Source organism: Mirounga leonina, unplaced genomic scaffold (assembly GCF_011800145.1).
Source record: "Mirounga leonina isolate KUSES-001 unplaced genomic scaffold, KU_Mleo_1.0 Mir_168, whole genome shotgun sequence".
NCBI lineage: Eukaryota > Metazoa > Chordata > Mammalia > Carnivora > Phocidae > Mirounga > Mirounga leonina.
Window position 1 is genome coordinate 47,942,665 of NW_023270426.1, and position 23,058 is coordinate 47,965,722.

Consider the following 23,058-nt stretch of genomic DNA (forward strand, 5'->3'; position numbering starts at 1 on the left):
GCTTTACTCGTGTTTCCTAAAACTTATGAGCTGCTTGTCCCAGCAATTGCCTATGGATCAAAATGGAAATAATAGGGCTCTTTTTATTTTTGTGTCAAACACGAGGAGGAAGGTGGCTCCAGAGCTAATTACTACTTCTACTTTAACTAAAAAGTCATTGGTGGTTAAGTTCTTGTTCAGAGTCCAAGTCATTGGATATTGACTGAGCACATACTGTATGCTTAGTACTGTGTATAGCATCCGGTAGGGGGGGAAATGATACAAGGAACACATGACATTTGAAGTTCTCTGTCCTTATCCTTAAGATGCTTAGAAACTGAGGCAGTGGGCATTCTCATATAGAATAGTTACATAACAGTGAGAGAAGTGTATGTCAAAACAAGTCCTGCACAGAGTGATGCAGGGACAGGGGATTGTTGTGACCTAAGAGGAGTGGTCGTGGAGACAGAACAGGAGCTGCACCTGAAAGGGAAGGAGGAGCTGGCTAGGCGGGTGGAAAGCAGGAGGGTGCAGGGAGGGAACACAGGGCCAGGAGGGTGTGAGCATGGTTTGTTCTCCGCACGGGAGGAGACCGACCTGGCTACAGTCCCCTTAAAGAGTGGAGGGTTTTTTCCTCGCTACAGAGCTTATACTGATCGTGGGAGGAATTCCACAGACGCTAGCCCCTCTTGGAAGGGTACTAAGTGGCGAAGTTTATGACCTCATCCCTGAGAGTGGTAGTGATGCTACCTGGGACCTGTTCGTAGCTGCCATGTCCCCAGGTGCAAACCAAACCCCAAAGGGTGGATGTTTCCTCTGTATAGGTCTTCACAACCCAGAAACGGCCTCATCCAAAACAGGAAAAACATCTTTGACTAGAGCAAACATTAACTGAGCACCCGCTATTTGCCACGCATGGTACTAAGTACTTGTATGCATACCATCTCATATAATCATTATAATCCATAACAGCCATATGAATGAAATCTCTTTATTATCATCTTATAGATAATGGAACTTAGACTAAGTCATGTGTCCAAAGCTATCCAAAAAGTAATTAGTTCTGCAGCCATGACGTGGTCTGATTCAGAAACATATATTGTTGTGCATTAAGGCAGATGGAAGAAGATGTTTATTGAAGCACTATAATAGCAAAAGACCCAGAACAACATAAATATCCATCAAGAGCGGGTCAGTTAAGTAAACTGCAGAATATCCATATAGTGAAATACTCTGTGGTCATTAAAAAGAATGCGTGAATCTATATTGGACAATCTTCAGTATGTATATCGTTAAATAAAAAAGCGTGTTTCCACATGCCTCAAAATGGGATACACACGAATTGTAAGCATATGCTTGTATGTGCATAAAATATTTATAGAAGGAAACATCTTCTGGAAGGTGAAGTAGAAAGCTGGTGTAGATGGGAAGACACTTTTTTTTTTTTTAAGATTTTATTTTTAAGTTATCTCCACACCCAATGTGGAGCTCGAACTCGCAACCCTGAGATCAAGATTCGCATGCTGTACCAACTAAGCTAGCCAGGTGGCCTGGGAGACTTCTTTCTTACTCTGTTGTGCTGTTTGGGTTTCATTTTTTACAGAGGGAATGTATTACATGCTGAATGTTTCTAAACTTAAAAAGCAAAACAAAAAATAGTGTAAAGAACTCACAGAGGGCTGTTTCCCCCTGTAACTTGGTTTCTGGAATAAGACCTACTGGCCCAGTCAAAGTGTTCCCTTCAAAGCAGCTAACTTCAATACAAGTTATTAGAAATACTTTGTCATAATGTAGTCTCGAGCAGCATTCAGAAGCGTTGCCTCTGGCAAAGAGAATTGAGTGGTGAGGGGAGAAGAAAAAATATTTTTCAGCATTTTAAATTTTGTACCATATACTACCTATACAAAAATAGTTTTAATAAATTTTAAAGTGTCTATGTTTATATGGATGTATGTGTATTTATATATACACACGTATAATCGTATACGTGTGCGTGGGCACGCGCATGCACACACACACACATCCTAGTCACCCCACACTACCGAACTGGCTCCTTACAGGTGAAGAAAAATATCCCCCGATGTGGGGACTTCTGAGATGTTGGGCTTCTGACAGGGATGGCCATAACGTTGCCTTACCCCCTGGGTGTTAAGGATGCCGTCAGTAAATCATCCTCATCTGACCCTCCCAGCAGCTGGGGGGCTGGGCCCCCTCTCCCCTGATGTGAGGGAACATGAATGTTAAATCGCAGGCCAGGGGATAGAAAGGTGAGACTGAAACTCAAGCCTTGGGTCCCCACATCCCAGGGAGGGCAGAATGGGTCTCCTCCGTCTGCTGTTCCCACGGATGGAGCCATGGTCGTGGCAGAAGCCACACTTGCCAGCATTGGAAGATAAAGTTACTTACTTTGGAGACAGACAGGCACCGCTCCAGGATTGGCTTTGTCACAGAATAACCAGAGATTTTAGTCAAGTCCCTCAAACTCTTTGTGCTTCCTTTTCCACATGGGTCAAATGGGTGTAGTAGTGCCTGTCTTAAAGGATTATGGTAAGGGTCAAACGATGATATGCAGGTGTGATAATACATCTTTGTATGTTTATATATTTCTATTTCTACATATCAACATATAGTTATATCCAATTGCATTAATTATGAATATAGCAAATATTACCGTGGGCCCTGACGGGTTGCCACACAGGTAAGGGCTGAGTGATGACTGTGTCACAAGGTCCTTACTAGACACACAGATTGCTGCACCCGCAAACCACACTTGGGATCTTCTGGGTACAGGATAGAGATAGACCCACAGCCCACATGAGGTTTGTCCTTGAAGTGAACTTGACTCCACACACCTTTCATAGGCAGGCTGTGGAAGTCCCCTCCAGAGCTTTCCAATCTAATGACTTGAGGTCAAGAGGGAATGTCACAGGACCTCGCTAGGACACTCAGAAGCCTTTGCTGAGTGTCCACACTTTGCCAGCTCTCTCTCAGGCTTGCTTCCTAAGTCTAAGAGCAGTAGCTTTAGTAGCAGAAATAGAGCATTAAATACGAGCCTAAGGATCTGGGTTCTAGCTCAGGCATTAAACCACTTTTGGCCTATAAAATTAGGAGCTTGAACTGTATTGGCAATAGCTAACACATTGAAAACATTACCATTCCAAGCAATGGATCTGGTTTGGTTAAATGGCTATTTTTTAAACACTGTTTTCTTTCTCTGCCCATTTGTTTTGAAACTTGGTTTTTCTCAGCCTGTTCTTTCCCTGGAAAAAATCTGATTCTGTTATTTATTTGGTGAGGTCTCTATGTGTGTTTTTTAATCTCTGCTATTTTGTTACCTAGAAATTCCAGTTTTTGATGGAGGTTATTCTGTGCATTGCCTTCCCAAGGTCTGGCCTTGGAAAATAATAGAAAAAAAATTATATTACTAGTATTGTCAGTATAAAGTAAAGTTTGTGTGAAAGTATACAGCTGTTAATGATCACAATGGATAGCGTCTGCATGGAACTTGTGGCCAGCTTTATAAAAGATTGAGAACATTGATGTAAGTTGGTGAGAATTCTTGATCCTTGTTAATAATATTTCAAGTGTAACCTTGCCTGGGCACCAAATTTCTTTTGTCTCATGGAGAAAGGCTGGGCTATAGGCATCTTAGCACATACTTAGCAGAAAAGACATTTTCTATGTCTCTTCACTAGAGGCAGTGAATTGTGAGCTATTTTAAAATTAAAGGCTTTCCTTGAGAACTTAGGAATTAGACCCCCCAAAAAAGTTTGGTTTTGCTACATGTATATTTACTACATAAGAGTTGTGTGCTTTTTTTTTTTTTTTTAAAGATTTTATTTATTTATTTGACAGAGAAAAACACAGCGAGAGAGGGAACACAAGCAGGGGGGAGTGGGAGAGGGAGAAGCAGGCTCCCCACCGAGCAGGGAGCCCGATGCAGGATTCGATCCAGGGACTCCAGGATCATGACCTGAGCCGAAGGCAGTCGCTTAACCAACTGAGCCACCCAGGCGCCCGAGTTGTGTGCTTTTAACAAGTGAATATTGGCTGCATTTTTCTTCCCTAGGTAAAACTGTCTTCCACATGGTGACTTTATTTGCAGAAACCAATTCCTTTCATTGAAGTTTTTGTCATCTTAAAACTTATTATAGGTTTCTTTTTCTTTAAAAAAAAAGTTTGTTTTTTTTTAAGTAATTTCTATACCCACCATATCTTTACACCCAACATGAGACTCAAACTCACAATCCAGAGATTAAGAGTCTCATGCTCTACCAACTGAGAGCCAGCCAGGTGCCCACAAGTTTCTTTCTCTTGCTTGCTTTAGCGTTTAACTGATTTTTATTTTTCATGTAACCACATACCTACTATAAAAGATAGTCATGTGTGGGGTTTTTGTAGGGTTTTTTTTTTTAACTAAATCCAATGAAATAGGAAAGTCTGAACAATAAAACAATTCTTTTAAGATATTTTATTGTTTTGATAGTCACTACAAAGTATATGGTCTATGCACATTCCCATGGACTTGAACATTTATGTCAGCAATCCTTCATATCCTTAACTACTAATATCCCATCTCCTATCTAATCCCTAAACTAAGAGAAATGTCATTGACTTATAGGAATATACTGGGCATTTATAACAAAATATTTCCCCATTAAAAACTACATATAAGGAAAAAATATTGGAGATGTTATTTTAAACTTCTAAATGACCTCATGAGTGTGTTCTAGTTTAGCTTTTTTTTTTTTTTTTTTTTAATGCCCAACTAAAAATGATGTCTGATGCTGTACAGGGTACCTTGCCTTCTCAGTAAGAATTGAATGGGCTTTCATGATGCTTAGATGCTTTGGGATTTTATTCATTCACTCAGCAGCATGATATACAAAGCATGAATCTGGGCCCCACAGAGAAGACTTGGACCCTGAGAAGACTTGGATCTACAAGAAGCTAAAGAAGGGAGAGGATGAGCCCCTTCTTTACGTGGTACTTAATTGTTAATGAAATTGATATTTGTATGTAAAGGAGCTACATATAAGTGTCAGAATAAAAATACAAGAAAGGGAGATGAGAAAAATGAACTTCTAGCTTGACAATCAGAAGAATGGTCCATTGAAGACTTTAAGAGATGGAAAGAATTAAGGCAAACATGTTAAAAACAGCTTTATAGTTAAGAGGCAAGAGCAAAGAGTGGAGAAATCAAGATTACAACAAAGCAAGAAGCTTGGCCATTGCCTACTTGGCAGGCAAGGTTTATTGGGAAGTAGAGTTGAAATGTTAGCCCTGAATGGCAAGCTAGAGATTTCTAGTATATTCCAAAGCAGTGGACAGTCAGTGGCAGTTTTTGAACTGGGGGTTTTGAGTGATGTGCTCAATCTGCTATCTGAGGAAGAGTACTCTGGTGGTGGCCAGTGAAATGGAGGATAGGCTGGCAGTGAGGAGAATGGCAAGAAGGCAAAGGTTGGACTAGGGTAATGGACCCTAGTGATAAAAATAACTCAGAGTGAGCTGACGAGGTAGCCACCAGCATGAGAGTGGAGGGAGACAGAAAAATTAAAAATGATGCCAGATAGTGAAAACGGAGATCTTAGCTTCTCCCTGTGCTTCATTGTGTCCCACCTCCCCCGCCAAGACACCTAGAGCAGAAGCCTCATGGAAGTGGGGAAGATGGAGATGTAAAGAGCTTGAAGTACCAGTCAGGCATGTGTGTCAGTTGCCCTAAAGAAAATGGTGATATCTTTGCTCCTGCAGTGACATTCTTAAAACCCTGAAAAAGTATTAAAGTAAAAAAGTGCTCTTGTAATATTTTATTCTGAAGCAGTATTTCTTAGGAACTCAAAAATGGAGCGACAGGATAGAACTCCTTGTACTAGGCATATGTTATCCTAAGAATGTATGTTTTCACAGATAGCCTTCCTTATTCTCTAAGATGATTTCACCATTGTAAGGTAAACAGTGGAGTGATCTATGATTTTTGACATGAGAAAATAAAGGAGTGGATCTAGGCAACTATTTAGGCTCCCAAGGCACAAAGCTATGAGATAGATAAAATATAAGCCATCAGTGTTGTTGTAGTAGTAGTTGGCATGGTGAATAATAAGTATAATATTGCTTGGAGCAAAGCAAATGGTAAAAATCACAACAATGAGGAGACTCGCCTTAACATAGCACAACCATCTGTCATCATATGTATTAAGCCTCCGAATGATGGCTGTGTAGCAGTAGATAATGACCACAAAGGGAATTAAGAATCCAAAGAATGCCAAGGAGATGAAGTAGTAGAGCTGGAAGGGAGACGAGGACTCGCATGTGTTGTGGACATCATGGCAGGTGATAATGTCCTGCTGGACAAGATAATACTCCTGCTCCAGGATGAGAAATGGCAGCATGTATAAGAAAACCATTGCCCACACCAATCCACATGTTATGAAGGCATAGGTGCGCTTGGGCAGCGCTCGGTAAGTAAAAGGATGAACGATGGCTAGGTAGCGGCTGATACTAATGCAGGCGAGGAGCAGAATGGAGCAGTACATGTTGCCATAGAAGACGAGTGTGGTGGCCCGGCACATGACCTCTCCAAATACCCAGTTGTTCCCATTGAGGTGGTAAGCTATCTTAAAGGGCAGCGTGACACAGAAAAGAAAGTCTGCAATGGCCAGGCTGGTGTAGAAGATGGTCATACAGATAGATCTAGTCCTAAAGAAGAGCATCCACAGGGTCACCGCATTGGCTGGCATACCTACTGCAAACACCAGGATGTAGATGGCAGGTATCAGTTTGGTACTTAAGGAGCTGCTCAGGTAACCCATGGTAGAATTATTCACGTGAAGATTTGAAACACGTTCTTCAGGGCACTTAATTTTTACAGTTGTGGTAGTTTCTGTCCAGCCTTCTATGGCAGAAAGGGGGAAGTCTTCAAAAGAACTGAAGGGGTCTCCACGGAAGGTCTTAATAGGTAAGGTTGGTTCTGCCAAGGTGCGTACATCATTTTCCATGCCTGTAATTGAGAAGAAGTATTAACATGGATCATTGCTGAGCCCATGGCTAAGGTTCAGGAGACAATAAAACTAAAAGCCTTAGGCTACATAATTTCTGTAGTTGTAGAATTGAGGATCATTTTTATTGTCAAAAATCACTATAAATCAGGTAATCAACAGGAATGCATTTGGTATATATCATATGCCCCAGCACTGTGCTCACCCATGCAGGAACAAAAATGAGATGGCAACTCCTTGCATGTAGAAAGTTTATAATACTGCTGGGGAAAACAGTAATAGCATATCAGACCTCTACAGGCCAAAGTCATGTTGACTATAAATCATATAGGCATCCAGACAGTAGTTAACAGATTTAAATGTTTGAGCAGAATGTCAGGAAAAAGATGAACATGAACAAAGATGAGCAAGGTTCATGGAGAGATGGAAATTAATAGATGAGTAAGAATCTGGATGGTGAAATATGGACAGAGGCATAGTGTGGGCTGGTATGGGATGTGGGAATGTCAGATAAGTTAATTCCCCAAATGTTTATTGCATATTTATATGCCAGTGATAGAGTTTTAAACTCTATGTCAGACTAGTGGAGAAGATGCACAAAAACATGTCCTCTTACGCTCACAAGGTGCATCTGAGAGATGAAAGAGTAGGTTCCAGCCAAATCTCTGAAGGGCCTCTTACCTATACTAAGAAATGACGTGCCCATTCTTAGATGCTGGGGTTATGCACATACAAAATTGTGGACAGAGGCATGGCCACTGTGGCAGACAGCGTGATGGGTCCCTAAGATTCCACCTGCTAATGCCGGGAACTGTTGAATATGTTATTTTATATGGCAAAAGGGACTTTGCAGATGTGATTTAGGATCTTCAGATGGCATCAGTGTCCTGGGTTGGCTGAGTGGGCCAAATGTAATCCTAAGACTCCTTGTAAGAGGGAGGCAAGAGAGTCAATGCCAGATATTTAAAGATGCTGTGCTGCTGGCTTTGAGGATGAAAGGGGGAGCCATAAACCAAGAAATGCAAGTGATCTCTAGAAGCTGAAAAAAGCAAGACAACAGGTTCTCCCCTAGAGTGTCCAGAATGAACACAGCCTTGCTGACACCTTGACTTCAGGACTTGTGACCTCCAGAAATATAATCTGTATTGTTTTAAGCCACTCAGTTTGTGGTAATTTGTTCCAGCAGCAATAGCATGCTAATATAACCCTGATTTGACTTATATTTAAGATGACTTTGGTGACAGTGTAGAGAACAGACTGAAAAGGTAAGAAATTAGAGGCAAGGGGGACTGATTTGGAGGCTACTGTAGTCATTCAAACTCAAGGCGGACAGTAATGGATTAGAGCAATGGCAGTAGAATGACGAAGATGAACACTTGAGACTGATGGCACCTCCAAGGACTTGGCATCCAGTTGGCTCTGGTGGCAATAAGGGAGAGGCAGGAGGCAGGTTTCTCCTCTAGATGATGTTGGCCAAGAAGATGGGACAAGGGACAAGAGGAGAGGAAACAAAGGAAGAAAAGATGGAAATAGAGAATATAGTCAATGATCTCATAACACTGTATCGTGACAAATGGTAATCACACCACACAATGTGTAGAACTGCTGAATCACTAAGTTGTGTACTTGAAACTAATGACACACTGTATGTCAACTGTACTTCAATTTAAAAAATTCCATTTATGAAAATTGGAAATGGAACAAAAAGGAATAGAGACACAACTACATACTATAAATGTTGGGCATTGGTTGGCAGGCTAATTTTAATAATCCTAACTTATGCAAGAGCAATTTCAAAAATACACTAGACCTCAATACTCAAACCGATTTCTCATTATATAATTTTTCCATAAATTAATCTTGGAGATGTACAGAAAGTAGATCCTGTGAAATTTCTAAGATGGACTTTCATGCTGATTTCAAACCTCATATTAATTTAAAATACTGTTGCTCTACCAATTACATCTTTTCCCGTGACCTCTGGATTCCTACATGTTGAATACTTGGAGTTAGTGATTTATAACCTGGTTCTCATTCAAAGCCAGTTTCTCTTCTTGCTGTAATCTCTAGCAGTTCGCCCCCAGGTGAAATTGAAGCCTCCCTCATAACCTTGAGATTGCACACACTGAATTCAGTGTATAAGACAGAAAGTGTTGCCTGAACAAGGGGGGACAGGGAGGTGTTCAGGTGTCATTTACGGGAGAAGAGATTAATGAAAAAGAAAGAAAAATCTGGGAAGTGTTCTGTGCCTGTGTTTGGATGTGAACTCTGAAGGTGTGTTGCGTGGTGCTTGAGTTCAGCCACACAAATCGTTCTCAATTTTGCATTTTGGAAAATGCTTAAATTTGATATCACCCATAGAGAAGTGCCTTGGGAAGTAAGCACAAAGCTGGAAGACGGTGGCTGAACAACATGGTGTACAAGCTGTTTCCTTTCAAGATCTGATAAGAGCTGTTTGAAACGAAGTGTTTGTCAGTTTGCAGAAAATTCCTGTGGTTAAGCAAGACATGGTGCCTAAAAACAGAGTAAACAGTGACTTTGTGAAAAAGTCTTGATTCCTTTTTCCATGAGAATTCCAGATCTGGTTCAACTTAAATAAGTCTTATTCCTTGGAGTCTGGTGCACCTTCAGAATAGTACTCATTGTTAAGTTTTACATATTTTTTAAAAATTTCGATGAATTCTTTTTTTTTTAAATGTTTTATTTATTTGAGAGAGAGAGAATGAGAGAGAGAGAGCACATGAGAGTGGAGAGGGTCAGAGGGAGAAGCAGACTCCCTGCAGAGCAGGGATTCCCAATGTGGGACTCGATCCCGGGACTCCAGGATCATGACCTGAGCCGAAGGCAGACGCTTAACTGACTGAGCCACCCAGGCGCCCCTCGATGAATTCTTAATACAGTCTTCCATTTGGCAGAATGTTTCTGAAATGTTTTTAACTTGGGGAAAGTTCTGAGAAAAGGACTGATCCAAGGGGACCAGATTTCAGCCTCTAAACAATCGGTTCTTCGCTCACGTTTCTCCCCCCACCCCATGGAAGAAAGCAGATGCACTGCCTTTTCCTTTGTCACCTTTAAATGCCCCCTGTTCGCCTCTACGAAACCCCACCAGCATCTTGAAGGAACCCCCTTCACAAACTGCTTTTCTTTTGCTTTTCTGCTGTATTCGCGTTCATCCACACCCAGAAAGAACAGTCACTTGTCCTTTTCATTAATCACACATGTGCTATTGCTCTGAGTGGGTTCTCTTGGGACTGTCCTACAACCACCTTGGCAACTGAAGCAACGTGCCTTTATGGAGACTTGGTTTTGCTGCATTTCTGTTTATTCTACTTCATCGCTGCCCCTCACCCCAGCTCTCCCGCTCTCCCGCTCTCCTGCTCCTAACAATGTTGGCAGGAGAATGACCTAACAGTAAAAAAAAAAAAGTTGTGGATCCAGATCTTTTGCAAACTGGTTTATTTTGGAGTAAGCAGGAGGTGACAGGCTAACATTGTGTTGAGTGAAATAGGAAACACATAAAGAGTTGAATAATAGTATCTGGGAGATCTCATTTCTCAAACTATAAAAAATCATGTGAATGTAGGGAAAACTCCGTGATACAAGAAAAAGTCAAAAAAGGTATTTCATTAAGAAACACTAACTTGTTAGCATTACTCATTGAAAGACCACTCTTTCTTTCTGAGAATATCCTTGTTTCCCACCATTTGTGCTTCAAGAGAATGTATAAACTTGGGACTTTTTTAAATTTCTTGAAAATGTGCTATTTTTGTTGATTCAGAGGAAATTCTTAGAAAGTCAGAATCTTCTCACAAAGAAATTTGATTCTTCATTTTAGAGATCTAAAATCTTGCCCACGCCACAAATTTTTAAATCTCAGCAGAGAACATTAGCTTTTGGCAAGGGTTGAATAGAGTGAACAGACCATAGCTATTCACTTCTGTGATGCTACCTTTTAATAACAGACACTAAGCTCTGCCTTTGGGGTTGCAGACTGTGTGAAATGCAAAGAAAATTGGATGCAGTTCATTCTTGCTATGCAAACCAGCACCCCCAACATGCCCCATAAGAAAAGAGCTTACCGCTTTGACAAAAAGTGGGCGACAGAAGTATTACTCCAGCAGCAAAGATGAGGGCTTTCATCTTGGTGACCTGAGTTCTGTTTCCCAGATGTTATTAAATATATAGAACTAGGGAGCACAGTTCCACCTCAGTTTCATGTGTTAACGGCAAATGGAAGCCTTGTTCTCTCCTTAAGAGTGTGCTGTCCTGGGCTCCGCAGACTGGGAAACTTGCCCAGGTCCTCTGGACGGAAAGGATGTGACGGTGCTCATGTTGCAGTGTGCATGACTCAGGCTGAGCCTCTGAGCACATTACTTTATCCCCAGAGAAAATCACTTAACTCTTACCCACCCCTAATAATCCGTTCAGAGTAGATGCTGTAATTCCCAACCATTATACTTCTGTGCATGGAAAGAATGTAGGTAACATACAGTCCTTTCCAGAAGTAAGCTGACCGTAGATGTTGAGTAGCAGTTAGTTTTGAGACTGTCACCTATCTCAATTTTATCCATTTATAAAAAAACACACTTCCAGAGTGTAATTTCTACTCAGCAATTGAGCTGTCAGAATTTATCCTTTCCTTATCCTCCCAGCTCTTTCAAATCGTAATTCTTAAACTCTTTACATAATTATAAATGAAATGAATTATGGAAAACAAGCATTTTTTAGGAAGTTAAATGTTAGAGCTTGATTACTTTGAAAATTCTCCATCAGTGTCACATTGGTCTGAATTTGTCATCACTCCTTGGCCAGACTTGGTTTTATGGTGTTTTGTTTTGCCGTAACTCAACATACTTGTTGGTTAAACTGAAATCATGATACAACATTGAAACGCAGAGAACTCTGTTCATTCCATGGTTGTTGGTGAGCAGGTCTATAATAAGCTTCTTTTTTTAATTGTGGCAAAATAAGTGTAACATGCAATTGACCATCTTAATCATTATTAAGTGTACAACTCAATAGTATTTAGTATGATCACATTGTTGCACAACATATAAGCCTTTGTGAGTAGTTACTTCCCGGAGGATATGATTTAATGTTTAGTAAAAAAACAAAACAAACTGCATTATAACAGGTTTTTCTGTAATTAACACAATTTAAGGTTAAACACTAAGCCAAACGATCCAACAGCATGTTGCATATAAAATGCAGCAAGAATCAGAAAGTGCAGGTTTCACCTAAGACTTACAGGCTGAGGGATAAGCCAGGAAGGAATTGATCTGTGTAAACTTTTCACACTTGATTAAATTGTGTCACAGGAAGAGTTTCACAATCAAAAGTCAGTGTCAGATATTTCAACTACATAATATATGGTAACAGAAGCTGAGGCCAAAAGTTATTTTATCCGCAGAAATAAAAACCAAAGTGCCACAAAATATTGAAAGGGGTACTTTTTTGTTTAATTAAAATTGTCTAGGACTCATCTAAATTCAGGAATTTATGTCTTGATTTACAGATGGTCTAACTTCTCTTTACTTAATCCATTTGTAACTCATATGCTCAATCTGGCTCTTTAGCTAGAGGTGGAACCCTGACCATCCTATAAATATAGTTCCAGACTTCTAGTGAGCAATTTAAAAGGAGACCTTAAACTGGTAGGATTCAGTTTTTACTCATCCTTTAGTGTAATGAGTCATGATTTAAGCTGTTGACTTAAATTCATTTGCTTTGTCAGTTTCTCTTTGGTTTGCCCTATAAAACGGATACTTTAAGCTTTGAAGTGGGATTGTTAACTTCTCATCTGGGCAAAAGTTTGTATGGTGTATCTTCTATAGCGATAAGTTATGGAGGAATTTGGTAAATACTCTTCAAAAAAACTGAAACATATATAAATGAACTTGTATGGAATGTAGTTTTTAGGCTGTATTTGTCTCATTTAAGAGTGCTTTCCGCAAACATTATCTCAGGTTAGTCTCTGAGGGAAATAGTATTGAAGCCTGCTGGAGGAGCTGCTGCATGTTATTTCTCCTTCCTGAAACCCATCCATCATGAGTCTGAAATGATGGAGCTGGTTCTCCATAGCTCTGATGAGCTACTTTCTGTTCATCACAGCCTTGCTCTTGCATTTAGCACATGACACTTAATACTACACATGGGCAAATGTCTCCAATTGTTTAAAAATAAATGTCTCTTCTTCCTTGAAAATATTTAATTTTTCCTGATAGTATTTACTTGTAATCTTGGGCAAGTTTATGTAATCTTGGCAGTTACTGTCTGGAAGTCCCATTTAGTTACATTATATGCCAGCACCATGTTTGTAGTATGATCATCACAACCAACCCAAAAGTAAAATGAATCGTAAAGATAACTTAATACCTTTTGATTGCTTTTATCACTTCTGTTCTGAAGCTGTCCTTAGCTACTGTTTTCTCCCCCCTGTAATTCACCCCTATATAAGTTAATCCTTTCTTGACTGTAGATCATGTATCTACAGCTATTATTACCATGATCACATTGTATTATAATTATTTTTACATAAATGTATCTTTTCTACTAAACTGTTAGCTCCTTGAGGGTTCTTTGCCTTGTTTTTGTCTCTCTGTCTGATAAATGTCATTGTATTTCCCTCAAATTTAAAATATCCTGTGGTACTCTGGGCCACCTTGGGTACCACAGTTAGTGATTAAGGGAGAGAGTATTCAGAGAAGGCTTTTGAGGAGGAGGTGACATTTGAATTAAGGCCTGAAGGGTCAGAAAGAATCAACAACCACACAGCCGGGGTAGAATGCTGGGATCTGAAGGAGGCTGGTGTGCACGCCTGGGACAGGCAATAGAAGAGTGTGAGTGAAGCCAGAGGGGTCAGCAGGGCTGGATCGCTAGATCCCCACAGTCCCTGGGAAGGGAGTTTTGTTTTCTCCTACATGCAGGGGAGAACCTGTGGAGGAGTTTAAGCAGAGGGATTGTCTAGTGAGATGTCCATTTTGAAGAAATCATCTGCTCCCCTATAGAGGACCACTGTGGTAGAGGGCAGTCTTGGAAGCAACAAAAACAAATAGACCAATGCACCCGTCCAGGTGGAATATGATGGTAGGCTGGACTAAAGGGGTGACAGTAGAGAAGGGAGAAGAGGTTGGATTTGGGGGTTATTTCATTAATAGTTTGTACAGTGTTATGACAGTGCTTGGTAGGTACTGAATGAGAGTTTGTAGAAATTATAAAAAATAGGCTCCTGAAAAGCAGTTACTGATTCTGTTTCATCATCATTCACTATTCTTTGTTTTATTCTGTGACAATATTCCCAGGACTCGGAGAGTGTTTCCAAAGTTCTTTGGCTGGATGAGATACAGCATGCGGTCGATGAGGCCAACATGGACAAGGACAAAGCAAAACAATGTAAGCCCTCATCTCCTTTTGCTGGCCCCATTTGCCTTGCTGGTTAAGCCACTGAATTATTTTTTATTTAAATAATTTTTTAACTTCTGTAGTTTTAGTATCTGAAAAGATTTGGATCCTTAGCAATTTCAGTTGTTGAGTGTCTATACAAAAATAAGCTTCACTGGTGGTGGCACTCTTTTCAGTGATTAGGGGCTAACTAATGAAATGTGAGGGTGTTGCTGAACAAAATCCAGAAAGCAAAAAATGGTTCCTAAACTCTGAAATTTGTAGTGTGAGCAAGCCCTTTTTTTATCTTGGTCCTTAGGAAACTAGCCCAATCTGCTTAGTAAATGCCTTTCCTCCCTTCCATGTCTTCCATTGTATTAGTCAGGATTTTCCAGAGAAACAGAACTACATACATATTTTTCTCTGGGGGGAAAAAAAATAAACACAGCTATATATATAGTCCTATATCTGTGTGTATCTGTGTGTGCGTGTAGATAAATAGTTGTTTCTCTGGAAAGTATGTAGTATTTATATACACACATATATAGAGAAAGAGGGAGATTTATTTTAAGGAATTGGCTCATGCCATTGTGGAGAGCCTGGCAAGTCCAAAATCTGCGGCAGGCCCTAGAGGCCAGGTGGCAGCTCTTAATCACCAGAGGCAAGTGGGTGTGGTTGCTGTAGTGGAGAGCAGAGTCAAAGCCGTCCTCAGAATAATCTGACTCACAGAGACCAATGGAATTGGCTGATTGACCATGGTGTTCCTAGAAATGAAAGAGACCGTCTCCTAAATTCATACTTGATTTATACAAGTGGAAGAAGGGTTCTAGGTCAAATGAACAGAAGTGTAACTTGAATAACAAGAGCAGAGAGTCTTGTCCCCTAAATCAATTCCCGTATTTAATCATTTACAGACCAAGAACCCCTTGAATGAAGGGGAGACCCAGTCCTCTTGAGAACGGACTGCTACACTATCAAAACTTTACACAGTTCATCTTTCTTCCAGGCTTCCCCTAAAGAGGTCTACGATCTTTGACTGTGGTGGCTGTGCTGAGGTGAAAGGACACAATCAGACTTTTCAGGGATTATAGGACACTGGCTCTGAACGGATACTAATTCCAGGAAACCCAAAACATCCCTGTGGTCCACCAGTCAGAGTAGGGGCTCACGGAGGTCAGGTGATCAGTGGGGTTTTAGCTCTCTCTTCCAGTGGGTCCTCAAACCAGCCATGATGACTTCCCCAGGTCTAGAATGCCAAAGTGGAATGGACATACTCCGCACCTGGCCGAATCCCTTCATTGGCTCATATGATTAAGCTTTTAATTTTATTCTAAGCCTCTCTTTTCATAGAGGAATAGTGTGAAAAAATCACATGGCATTCTAGAGTAGCTTCGAGAATAATACACTAACACTCTACATATACAAATAACCTACCTAAATGAAGATTCCTGGAAGTGTTGTTCATTAACCTGTCCATTCATGGCACAATTAGGATGTAAGGTCATAGAATGCTGTTGAGATACCTTAGTCTTGCCCCCAAAGATGTGCTTTTAAACTTTGGAAGCATCCCTGGGGAACATCTGGTTTTTATTTCCTCAGCCTGGGAAAATATGTGCCTTTCTCCAACCTGAACTTTTATACCCTTAGGGTCTTTGAAGTCTTTCCGTTCTAGCACTCTAATCCTTAAGAAAAAATAAGATAAATTTGAAATGTGTCCTTAAGAGATTTAAATTTAAATATAAACCTAAAGGAAGCCATAGTTTGAAGAAATACTTTTAAGAAATGAGGTGGTAAAAATAGGCACTCAAACAGCCTGAAAGGGTTACCCTTTTTCTCTTAGAAATCAAACCAATTTAGAAGTCATTTCGTTCATTTTTTTCATGTTCTTCCTACCTGTAGCCTGAAAGTGTGAAGTTGGTTCTGTTTTTTCCATTGAGACACTCATGGTTCTACTGACTCTGAAAGGCAGAGGCTTTCTCAACTATGTGTGAGGGTGTACTCCCGACCTACACATTTAAAATCCTGTCTTCCACTTCTGTCCTGTGCCTTGGAAGAGTTGACGTAGTATCTTCTATGATAAATAATACCAAAAAGATGTTCTGAAGTAAAACCTTCTATATTCTGACATCGAGATGAGAATTTTCCAGTTTGTCAAAAAGGAGTTTAATCTTACCTTTAAAAGCATTCTTCATTCTTTGTATGAAGACTTGAAACAGATTCTTGTCACATGTTGTAAGCCTCAAACCCACTCCCAGATAATCCAATAAAAGAAAAAGTGTTGCCCTATATGTTTTACCACAGACAAGACTTAAAAGGACAGAGTAATTCAAGTCTCCTATGTTTGGGCCCATGTTCATGTCCACTGGAGCCTCTTGTTTTCTTAAAGTAGGTCTGTCTCTACTTTTGACTCCTGAGAGCAGTATTTCCCAACCTTCTCCCATCATTGTACCCCAAGGAATCTTTCTAGATAGATTTTCCCTAAGTACTTCCCACCATGATATTTTAATACCACAGATAAATTGTGTATCTGTTCATGTACCATATGTAGGCCTATGCTTTATACACAAAAAGATGTTTTGCCCCCTCCCCCCAAAGAACCAATTTTTTGCCCTGCTAGGGATTATTTCACCTCTTGGGAGAGAATACATGCCTTAGAGAAAGACTGCCAGTATATGGCTTAAGATGTAACACAAGCAGTTCTTTCGGGTCTCTTAGGAGATTTATGGGAGGTTTCTTAATTTGTTCTTTACCACAAACATCCCTGACTTTATGTAGACCATTTATCTGACATCTTCAATTATCTGGAACTAAACCACATCCCACAGATGAAGCAAAAAAGCAATCAAAATCGATGTCTCAAAGCCTGTGCCCTGGACCTGGTTTCCTCTACTCGTTGGAGACCCCTCGGACAGATACCTGGAGCCTGTGTGTTCTTCTCTCAGGCGTGACACTAACAAGTTCGGTTGTGTCTCTTCCCAGCTCAGAGCACATCAGAAGCCACAAATTACCAGGCAGTTAGGTGTTGGCTGCTCCGTGCAAACACAGCAGCAAGAAGAGAACTGGTGGGGCAGGAGGGGGCAATGAAAAAGCAGAGGGGTTTGAGGCCATTTAGTGCAGGAACAAAGAAGCCCAAACACCTCCATAGTACTTGAGCCACTCAGGGTATTATAGCACAGTATAGTGACAAGAAGGACTCTTCTGGCAGCCCTCAGCAAACATTAAGCACCTACTGTGGACCAGGGACTGTGGATAAAATGATGAGCAGGAAGAGACACTGTTCTCTTAGGGTTTTCTCCGGGGCTTTAGATTTTTCATGGAAAATGGTTCTTTTAAGAGGAAGAAGAAGCTTCAGTTACCTAGAAAATGAACCTGTGGACCCACCACTCACAGGTCAGTACTCCATGATAAAGCACATTTCTAGATGCAAGAAATGGGTGCCTTTATTATACCCATCTTTTTTTTTTTTTTTAAAGATTTTATTTATTTATTTGACAGAGAGAGAGATAGCAAGAGCAGGAACACAAGCAGGGGGAGTGGGAGAGCGAGAAGCAGGCTTCCTGCCGAGCAGGGAGCCCGATGTGGGGCTCGATCCCAGGACCCCGGGATCATGACCTGAGCCGAAGGCAGACGCTTAACGACTGAGCCACCCAGGCGCCCTATTATACCCATCTTTTAAGGAATACACCATTCTACTGGGTTAGTTGAAGCTGTCAGATGTAATTCACATGAGGATTCTTTGTCATTTACTTGTCCCTCCTGCTGCTTTGAGACCACAAACCTCTCAAACACCAGGACCACATTTGTCCCATCCTCGAAAGCTTTCCTGGAGAAGAGGAAAGGGGAACTGTTGATCCATTCCTATTAACTCTTATAAACACAAGAGCATACTGCTTTGCCTTTTGTTCTGCAGCAGTTGAAGTTTGCTATAGAAGTTCTTGATTCTATATGTACTGTTCCAGATTTGTGTGACCTTGATTCTACGCTGTTGAAAGTCAAACTCCATTTTTCTTGCCCCTTCAGCTTTTGTACTTCCATGTACGTGTGAACATAATTTGATGACATCAATATACCATTAAGCATGTGTATGGTAGAGTTTGACATGTGTGTGTGTTAGAAAAAAAAAGAAAAGAATATCCACCTCTCCCCTTTTCATCAAAAACTTTTTTTGTCTACGAAGTATTTTAACCTGGTTCCTTCCATTTTTTCGTTCTAGATTTCTAACTCAGTGCATTTATGGTTTGTGAAAACAGTACTTTCATTGGTTAGGCCAGAATATTCTTAGCTGGAACTAAAGTGGATAATAAAGAATTCACCATGTTAACTTTGTTTAGACATGCAAGAGTTCAGTGTGGTTTGATTTATGGGGAGAGACAGAAACTTAAAATGGGATAAGATGTTTTCTAGGTCTAAATTGGCTTCAGAATTAAGTTGATTGTGTATGCCCACCAGCTATACCTGTTGCCTTTCTAGAACATGTGTTTAGGTGGTTAATGACAAATCTTGTGAAGTGTACTAGTGCTATACAAGAAAATATCAGGATTTTTACTTATTCTAAAATAAATAAATGTCTTCCTAAGATTAGTGACCTACATAAGGACTGCATATCTACTGTTGGTATGCATTTACTCCACTTAGAGATCACTACAGTGAGTAGGACCTAGTGTCTTCACACCACATGAGAGTAACCTGGTAATACCATGATTTTTAATAAACTGTGCTTCTGTGGGACCTTGTTCTTCTTAAAACCTAAACTGGTAGGTGAGTTGGTGACCGTCTTGGGTATATGTGTTGCATACTCCGAAAGGCTAAAAAAGGTTTAATGCCAATGCGTTCCTGAAAGGTTGAATTGTATCTTTGCGCATCTCTAGGGTAAGTAGAAGATAACCATTAACAAACTTTTTTTTTTTCCATGATGTAGGGGTTACACTGGTCATCGATGTTAATCAGTGTTTGGAGAAAGAAAAGCCAAGTGATATTTTGTCTGCTTTGAAGTCTTCTATGTCTAACACAAATGACATAATCCCTGAATGTGCTGACAAGTACTGTGATGCCCTTGCAAAGGCAAAAGAGCACAAATCTAAAAGTGGTAAGCTTTTTAGTCATTTAACACCAACTAAATGTCATTTTGAATATGACGCTGTCAGTAGTATTGTATTAATTTTAAGACAAATACTGCTTTAAAATGAACATTTCTAAAATATTTTTTTGTCTCGGGCTTCTGGGTGGCTCAGTCGGTTAAATGTCTGCCTTCGGCTCAGGTCATGATCCCAGGGTCCTGGGATCGAGTCCTGCATCAGGCTCCCTGCTCAGCGGGGAGTCTGCTTCTCCCTCTCGCTCTGCCTCTCCCCTGGCTTGTGCTCACTCTCTCTCTCTCTCAAATAAATAAATAAAATCTTTAAGAAAAAATAATATATTTTTTTAGACGTAGTTTTTTTTTTTTTTTGAAAAGCTCAGATTAACTTGGTGGCTATACATGGGTGTTACCGTAACCTTGAGAAAATACAGTATTTAAGGAGATTTTGCTTTATCTAGGGCTTGCTTATTGATCCATTTCTCTAGTGATACAAACTGATTTTGACACTAATATTTCTCTTTATCCTTTTTGAAACAAATGGTCCATGATTGCACAATCTTAAGTAGGAGTAAAGAGTAATTTTGAAAATGTGGAATAAAGTAGAATGAACTGGTCTCCAAGGGATCAGATCAATAACCTCAGCAAGTATTTATGCCTGTTCAATCCAATGGCAGACCATGAAGTGTTAGCTCTGGAGAGTAGCTTTGAGATCATGAGCCTTATACTCATTTTTCAGATTTAGAAACATATTCATGAGATTGTGGTCAGAGGGAGACTATGACAAACCCAAAGAGGTTAATTTTTGATAGTCCACCGTTCCTTTAGTAGATTGTTACTGAGCACTTCATGTCCTATCAAGGATCCAAGTGTCTCCTGACTCACAGGCTAGTGTTTATTTGCACCACGTCATAGGTCATGGACTACTCTTCTTTGGGAAGCTATGTGAATGGCCCAAGAAGTAGAATTGGAGGATAAAAAGGGTTTTTTTAGTTCAACGAGAGGTCTTTCCCATAGTACACTATGTACTTCTAAGTTTATCTGATGTATTTCCAACTCAGAGATTGCACCCCTCAATTCAGCAAATTGCCCATTAATGAAGTGTGAGGAGGGTTATTGGCCATTCTTTCTAACTTGGCATCTGCTCACCTTTGAGCTCCTCTCTGTTCCCTTCACATCTCTTCATCCAGAGTCACTGTAGTGTCCCCTACCTCATCCTTCATGGAAAAAGACTTATGCAACAGTACTAATGCAGGGGTTAAGTTCAGTTTCAAGTCCATCTTGGCCTAAGCTTAATTAATCTTCTGTCCACTACCCTTGCCTACTCCTCTTCCTTTGTGCCATATTCTGGTGCATGTAGTCATATATCCCCAGATTCCCAATTCAGAAACCTAGGAGTTACCTCAGATCCATAATGATTACTTGTGATCATCCTCATTTGACTGTACAATATATGTTCTAGTAGGCCAGCATTTCTACACAGATAACAGCTGTCTGCCCGTTTGGAAAGAGATACATCTCTTTTCCTGGGCAGTGACACACAGAACAGTTGAGAAGCACTTAAAACCAAATAAAGAATCAACACACATTCAAGGGCCTTGAAGTTACCCCTGCTTAGTTATTTGAATCCATTTAAATATTGTATAAGGAAATTCACTTGAACTTCAATTTCCCTATAAAGACATTTACTCCAAGGCTCACTTGACAGCAGTTGGTTTAGATTGATCCAGGTCAGATCATTTTTATGTTTATTTTTGTGGTTGTTTTACCTCGCTGGTCTGGGACAGGAATCATGGCCATTCAGCAAAATAAACAGATTTCTAAATAGGAAATAAAGCCCATGGATTCATGAGGAGGAGATACTCTTCTTAACTAATTAAGTCATGAATGCCATAGATTTTTTTTTTCTAGTACATTCTCCGCCCCCCCCAAATTAAGTCCTTTCTGCAATTTTTTTTTTCTCATTTTGTGTGGTCATGTAGAGCAAGGTGAGGCAAACCAGGACATTTTCCTTCTCCGTACTTAGTGACCTTAGTGTTTGCATATGCCAGTTTTTACTTTAGATAAAGTTGTCTGTAAAGATGAGTCACTTCTGCATTGGTTTAATGAAGATCATTGGCTTTCCCTAAATAATGGGTCACAGTCCTTCCAGGTCACTCCTTCTCAGAGAAGTTGCTGGAAGACTTTCTAAGCAAAAAGATTCTTGCTCATTGGTCTTCTCTGTCCATTTTTCATGCTGTTCACATCTACCAGGGACATATATTCTTTGTTTGTTTTTCCTTCTTGTTGGCCATTTATGACTCTTCTCATCCTCATGAGACGTTTGAGGTCCAGAGCCCTAGCATTAGACATCCCTCTGTCCTCCTCTTGATTTGGCTGAATTGAGAGCTGCCATTGAAAACATAGAATTCACTCATTTTAGGAATTCTTAATCGCAGGAAACAAACTGAGTGTTGTTGGAGTGGGGGGTGGGGTGGGAGGGATGGGGTGACTGGGTGATAGACACTGGGGAGTGTATGTGCTCTGGTAAGCACTGTGAATTGTGCAAGACTGTTGAATCTCAGATCTGTACCTCTGAAACAAATAATGCAATATATGTTAAGAAAAAAAAAAAGAAGAAGAAGAAGAAGAAGGTAGCAGGAGGGGAAGAATGAAGCGGGGGAAATCGGAGGGGTAGACGAACCATGAGAGACGATGGACTCTGAAAAACAAACAGGGTTCTAGAGGGGAGGGGGGTGGGAGGATGGGTTAGCCTGGTGGTGGGTATTTAGGAGGGCACATTCTGCATGGAGCACTGGGTGTTGTGCACAAACAATGAATCATGGAACACTTCATCTAAAACTAATGTTGTAATGTAAGGGGATTAACATAAGAATAAAAAAAATTAAAAAAAAAAAAACAAATGAAAAAAAAAAAAAGAATTCACTCATTTTAGTGAGTCATTTCTCATTTTTTTTTTTTATTTAGGCCATCTGAATGCTTGGTGAAAAATTGTTCATTAGATTATTTTATGTATTGGAGAAACTACATTAATGTTGAAAAGTTCAGTGTTTCACTCTAGAATATAACAAATTTCTTTCTTTAGTGTCGACTGAAGGTTCATGGCTCAAACTTAGCCTGCAGGATAAATATGAGTACTACTACAACATCGATTCAAAAGAGAGTTCCTGGGTCACACCTGAACCATACTCGCCTAAAGAATCATGGCTCATGGCAAAAGAAATTGAGGTAGGAGGTTCGTGTTTAATGAAACTGTACTATGAAAAAATAAGTGTGATTGCCTTTCTATTTTTGAATCATGGAAGGGATGGGAGGAAATAACGGATTTATCGAAGGCTGGACATAAAGTAAAGTCTTCATGAATGCAGTTGGATGTGGTTGCGTGGCTACTAACTTTTACAATTATTTCTGTGTTGGCATACTACCACCAGACAGATCAAGGGGAAGAAAGCTTCTGTCGCTTGTTTGGAATGGTACATGATCCTAAGAAATCAATCTTCAGGTTTGCCCTGACCCAAAAGTTCAGTTAGTAGTAATTTCTTGGTTGTCAGTATTTGGAAAGTCGTATTTCTTTCCCCCTCACAGCCTACCACAGAGACATGTATGTCCTTTAAAAAGTCAGTAATGCTTTCT

At 40.2% G+C, this 23,058-nt stretch overlaps 2 protein-coding genes across 5 annotated transcripts in view; one reads left to right on the top strand and one right to left on the bottom strand.

Moving 5' to 3' along the window:
* IQGAP2 (IQ motif containing GTPase activating protein 2) overlaps nucleotides 1–23,058 on the top strand; it is a 289,919-nt gene that overhangs the window by 193,023 nt on the left and 73,838 nt on the right. For all 4 annotated transcript variants that reach the window (XM_035014677.1, XM_035014676.1, XM_035014674.1 and 1 more), the window contains 3 exons: nucleotides 14,276–14,366; nucleotides 19,273–19,440; nucleotides 22,511–22,653. In XM_035014677.1, coding sequence (XP_034870568.1) covers nucleotides 14,276–14,366; nucleotides 19,273–19,440; nucleotides 22,511–22,653 — 402 coding nt within the window. The remainder of the gene's footprint in view (nucleotides 1–14,275; nucleotides 14,367–19,272; nucleotides 19,441–22,510; nucleotides 22,654–23,058) is intronic.
* On the bottom strand, nucleotides 4,470–11,253 carry F2RL2 (coagulation factor II thrombin receptor like 2). Its single transcript, XM_035014678.1, has 2 exons — nucleotides 11,054–11,253; nucleotides 4,470–6,976 (listed from the first exon to the last, which is right to left on the bottom strand). The coding sequence occupies exons 1-2, from the start codon at nucleotides 11,112–11,114 to the stop codon at nucleotides 5,904–5,906; spliced, it is 1,134 nt and encodes a 377-aa protein (XP_034870569.1). The 5' UTR covers nucleotides 11,115–11,253; the 3' UTR covers nucleotides 4,470–5,903.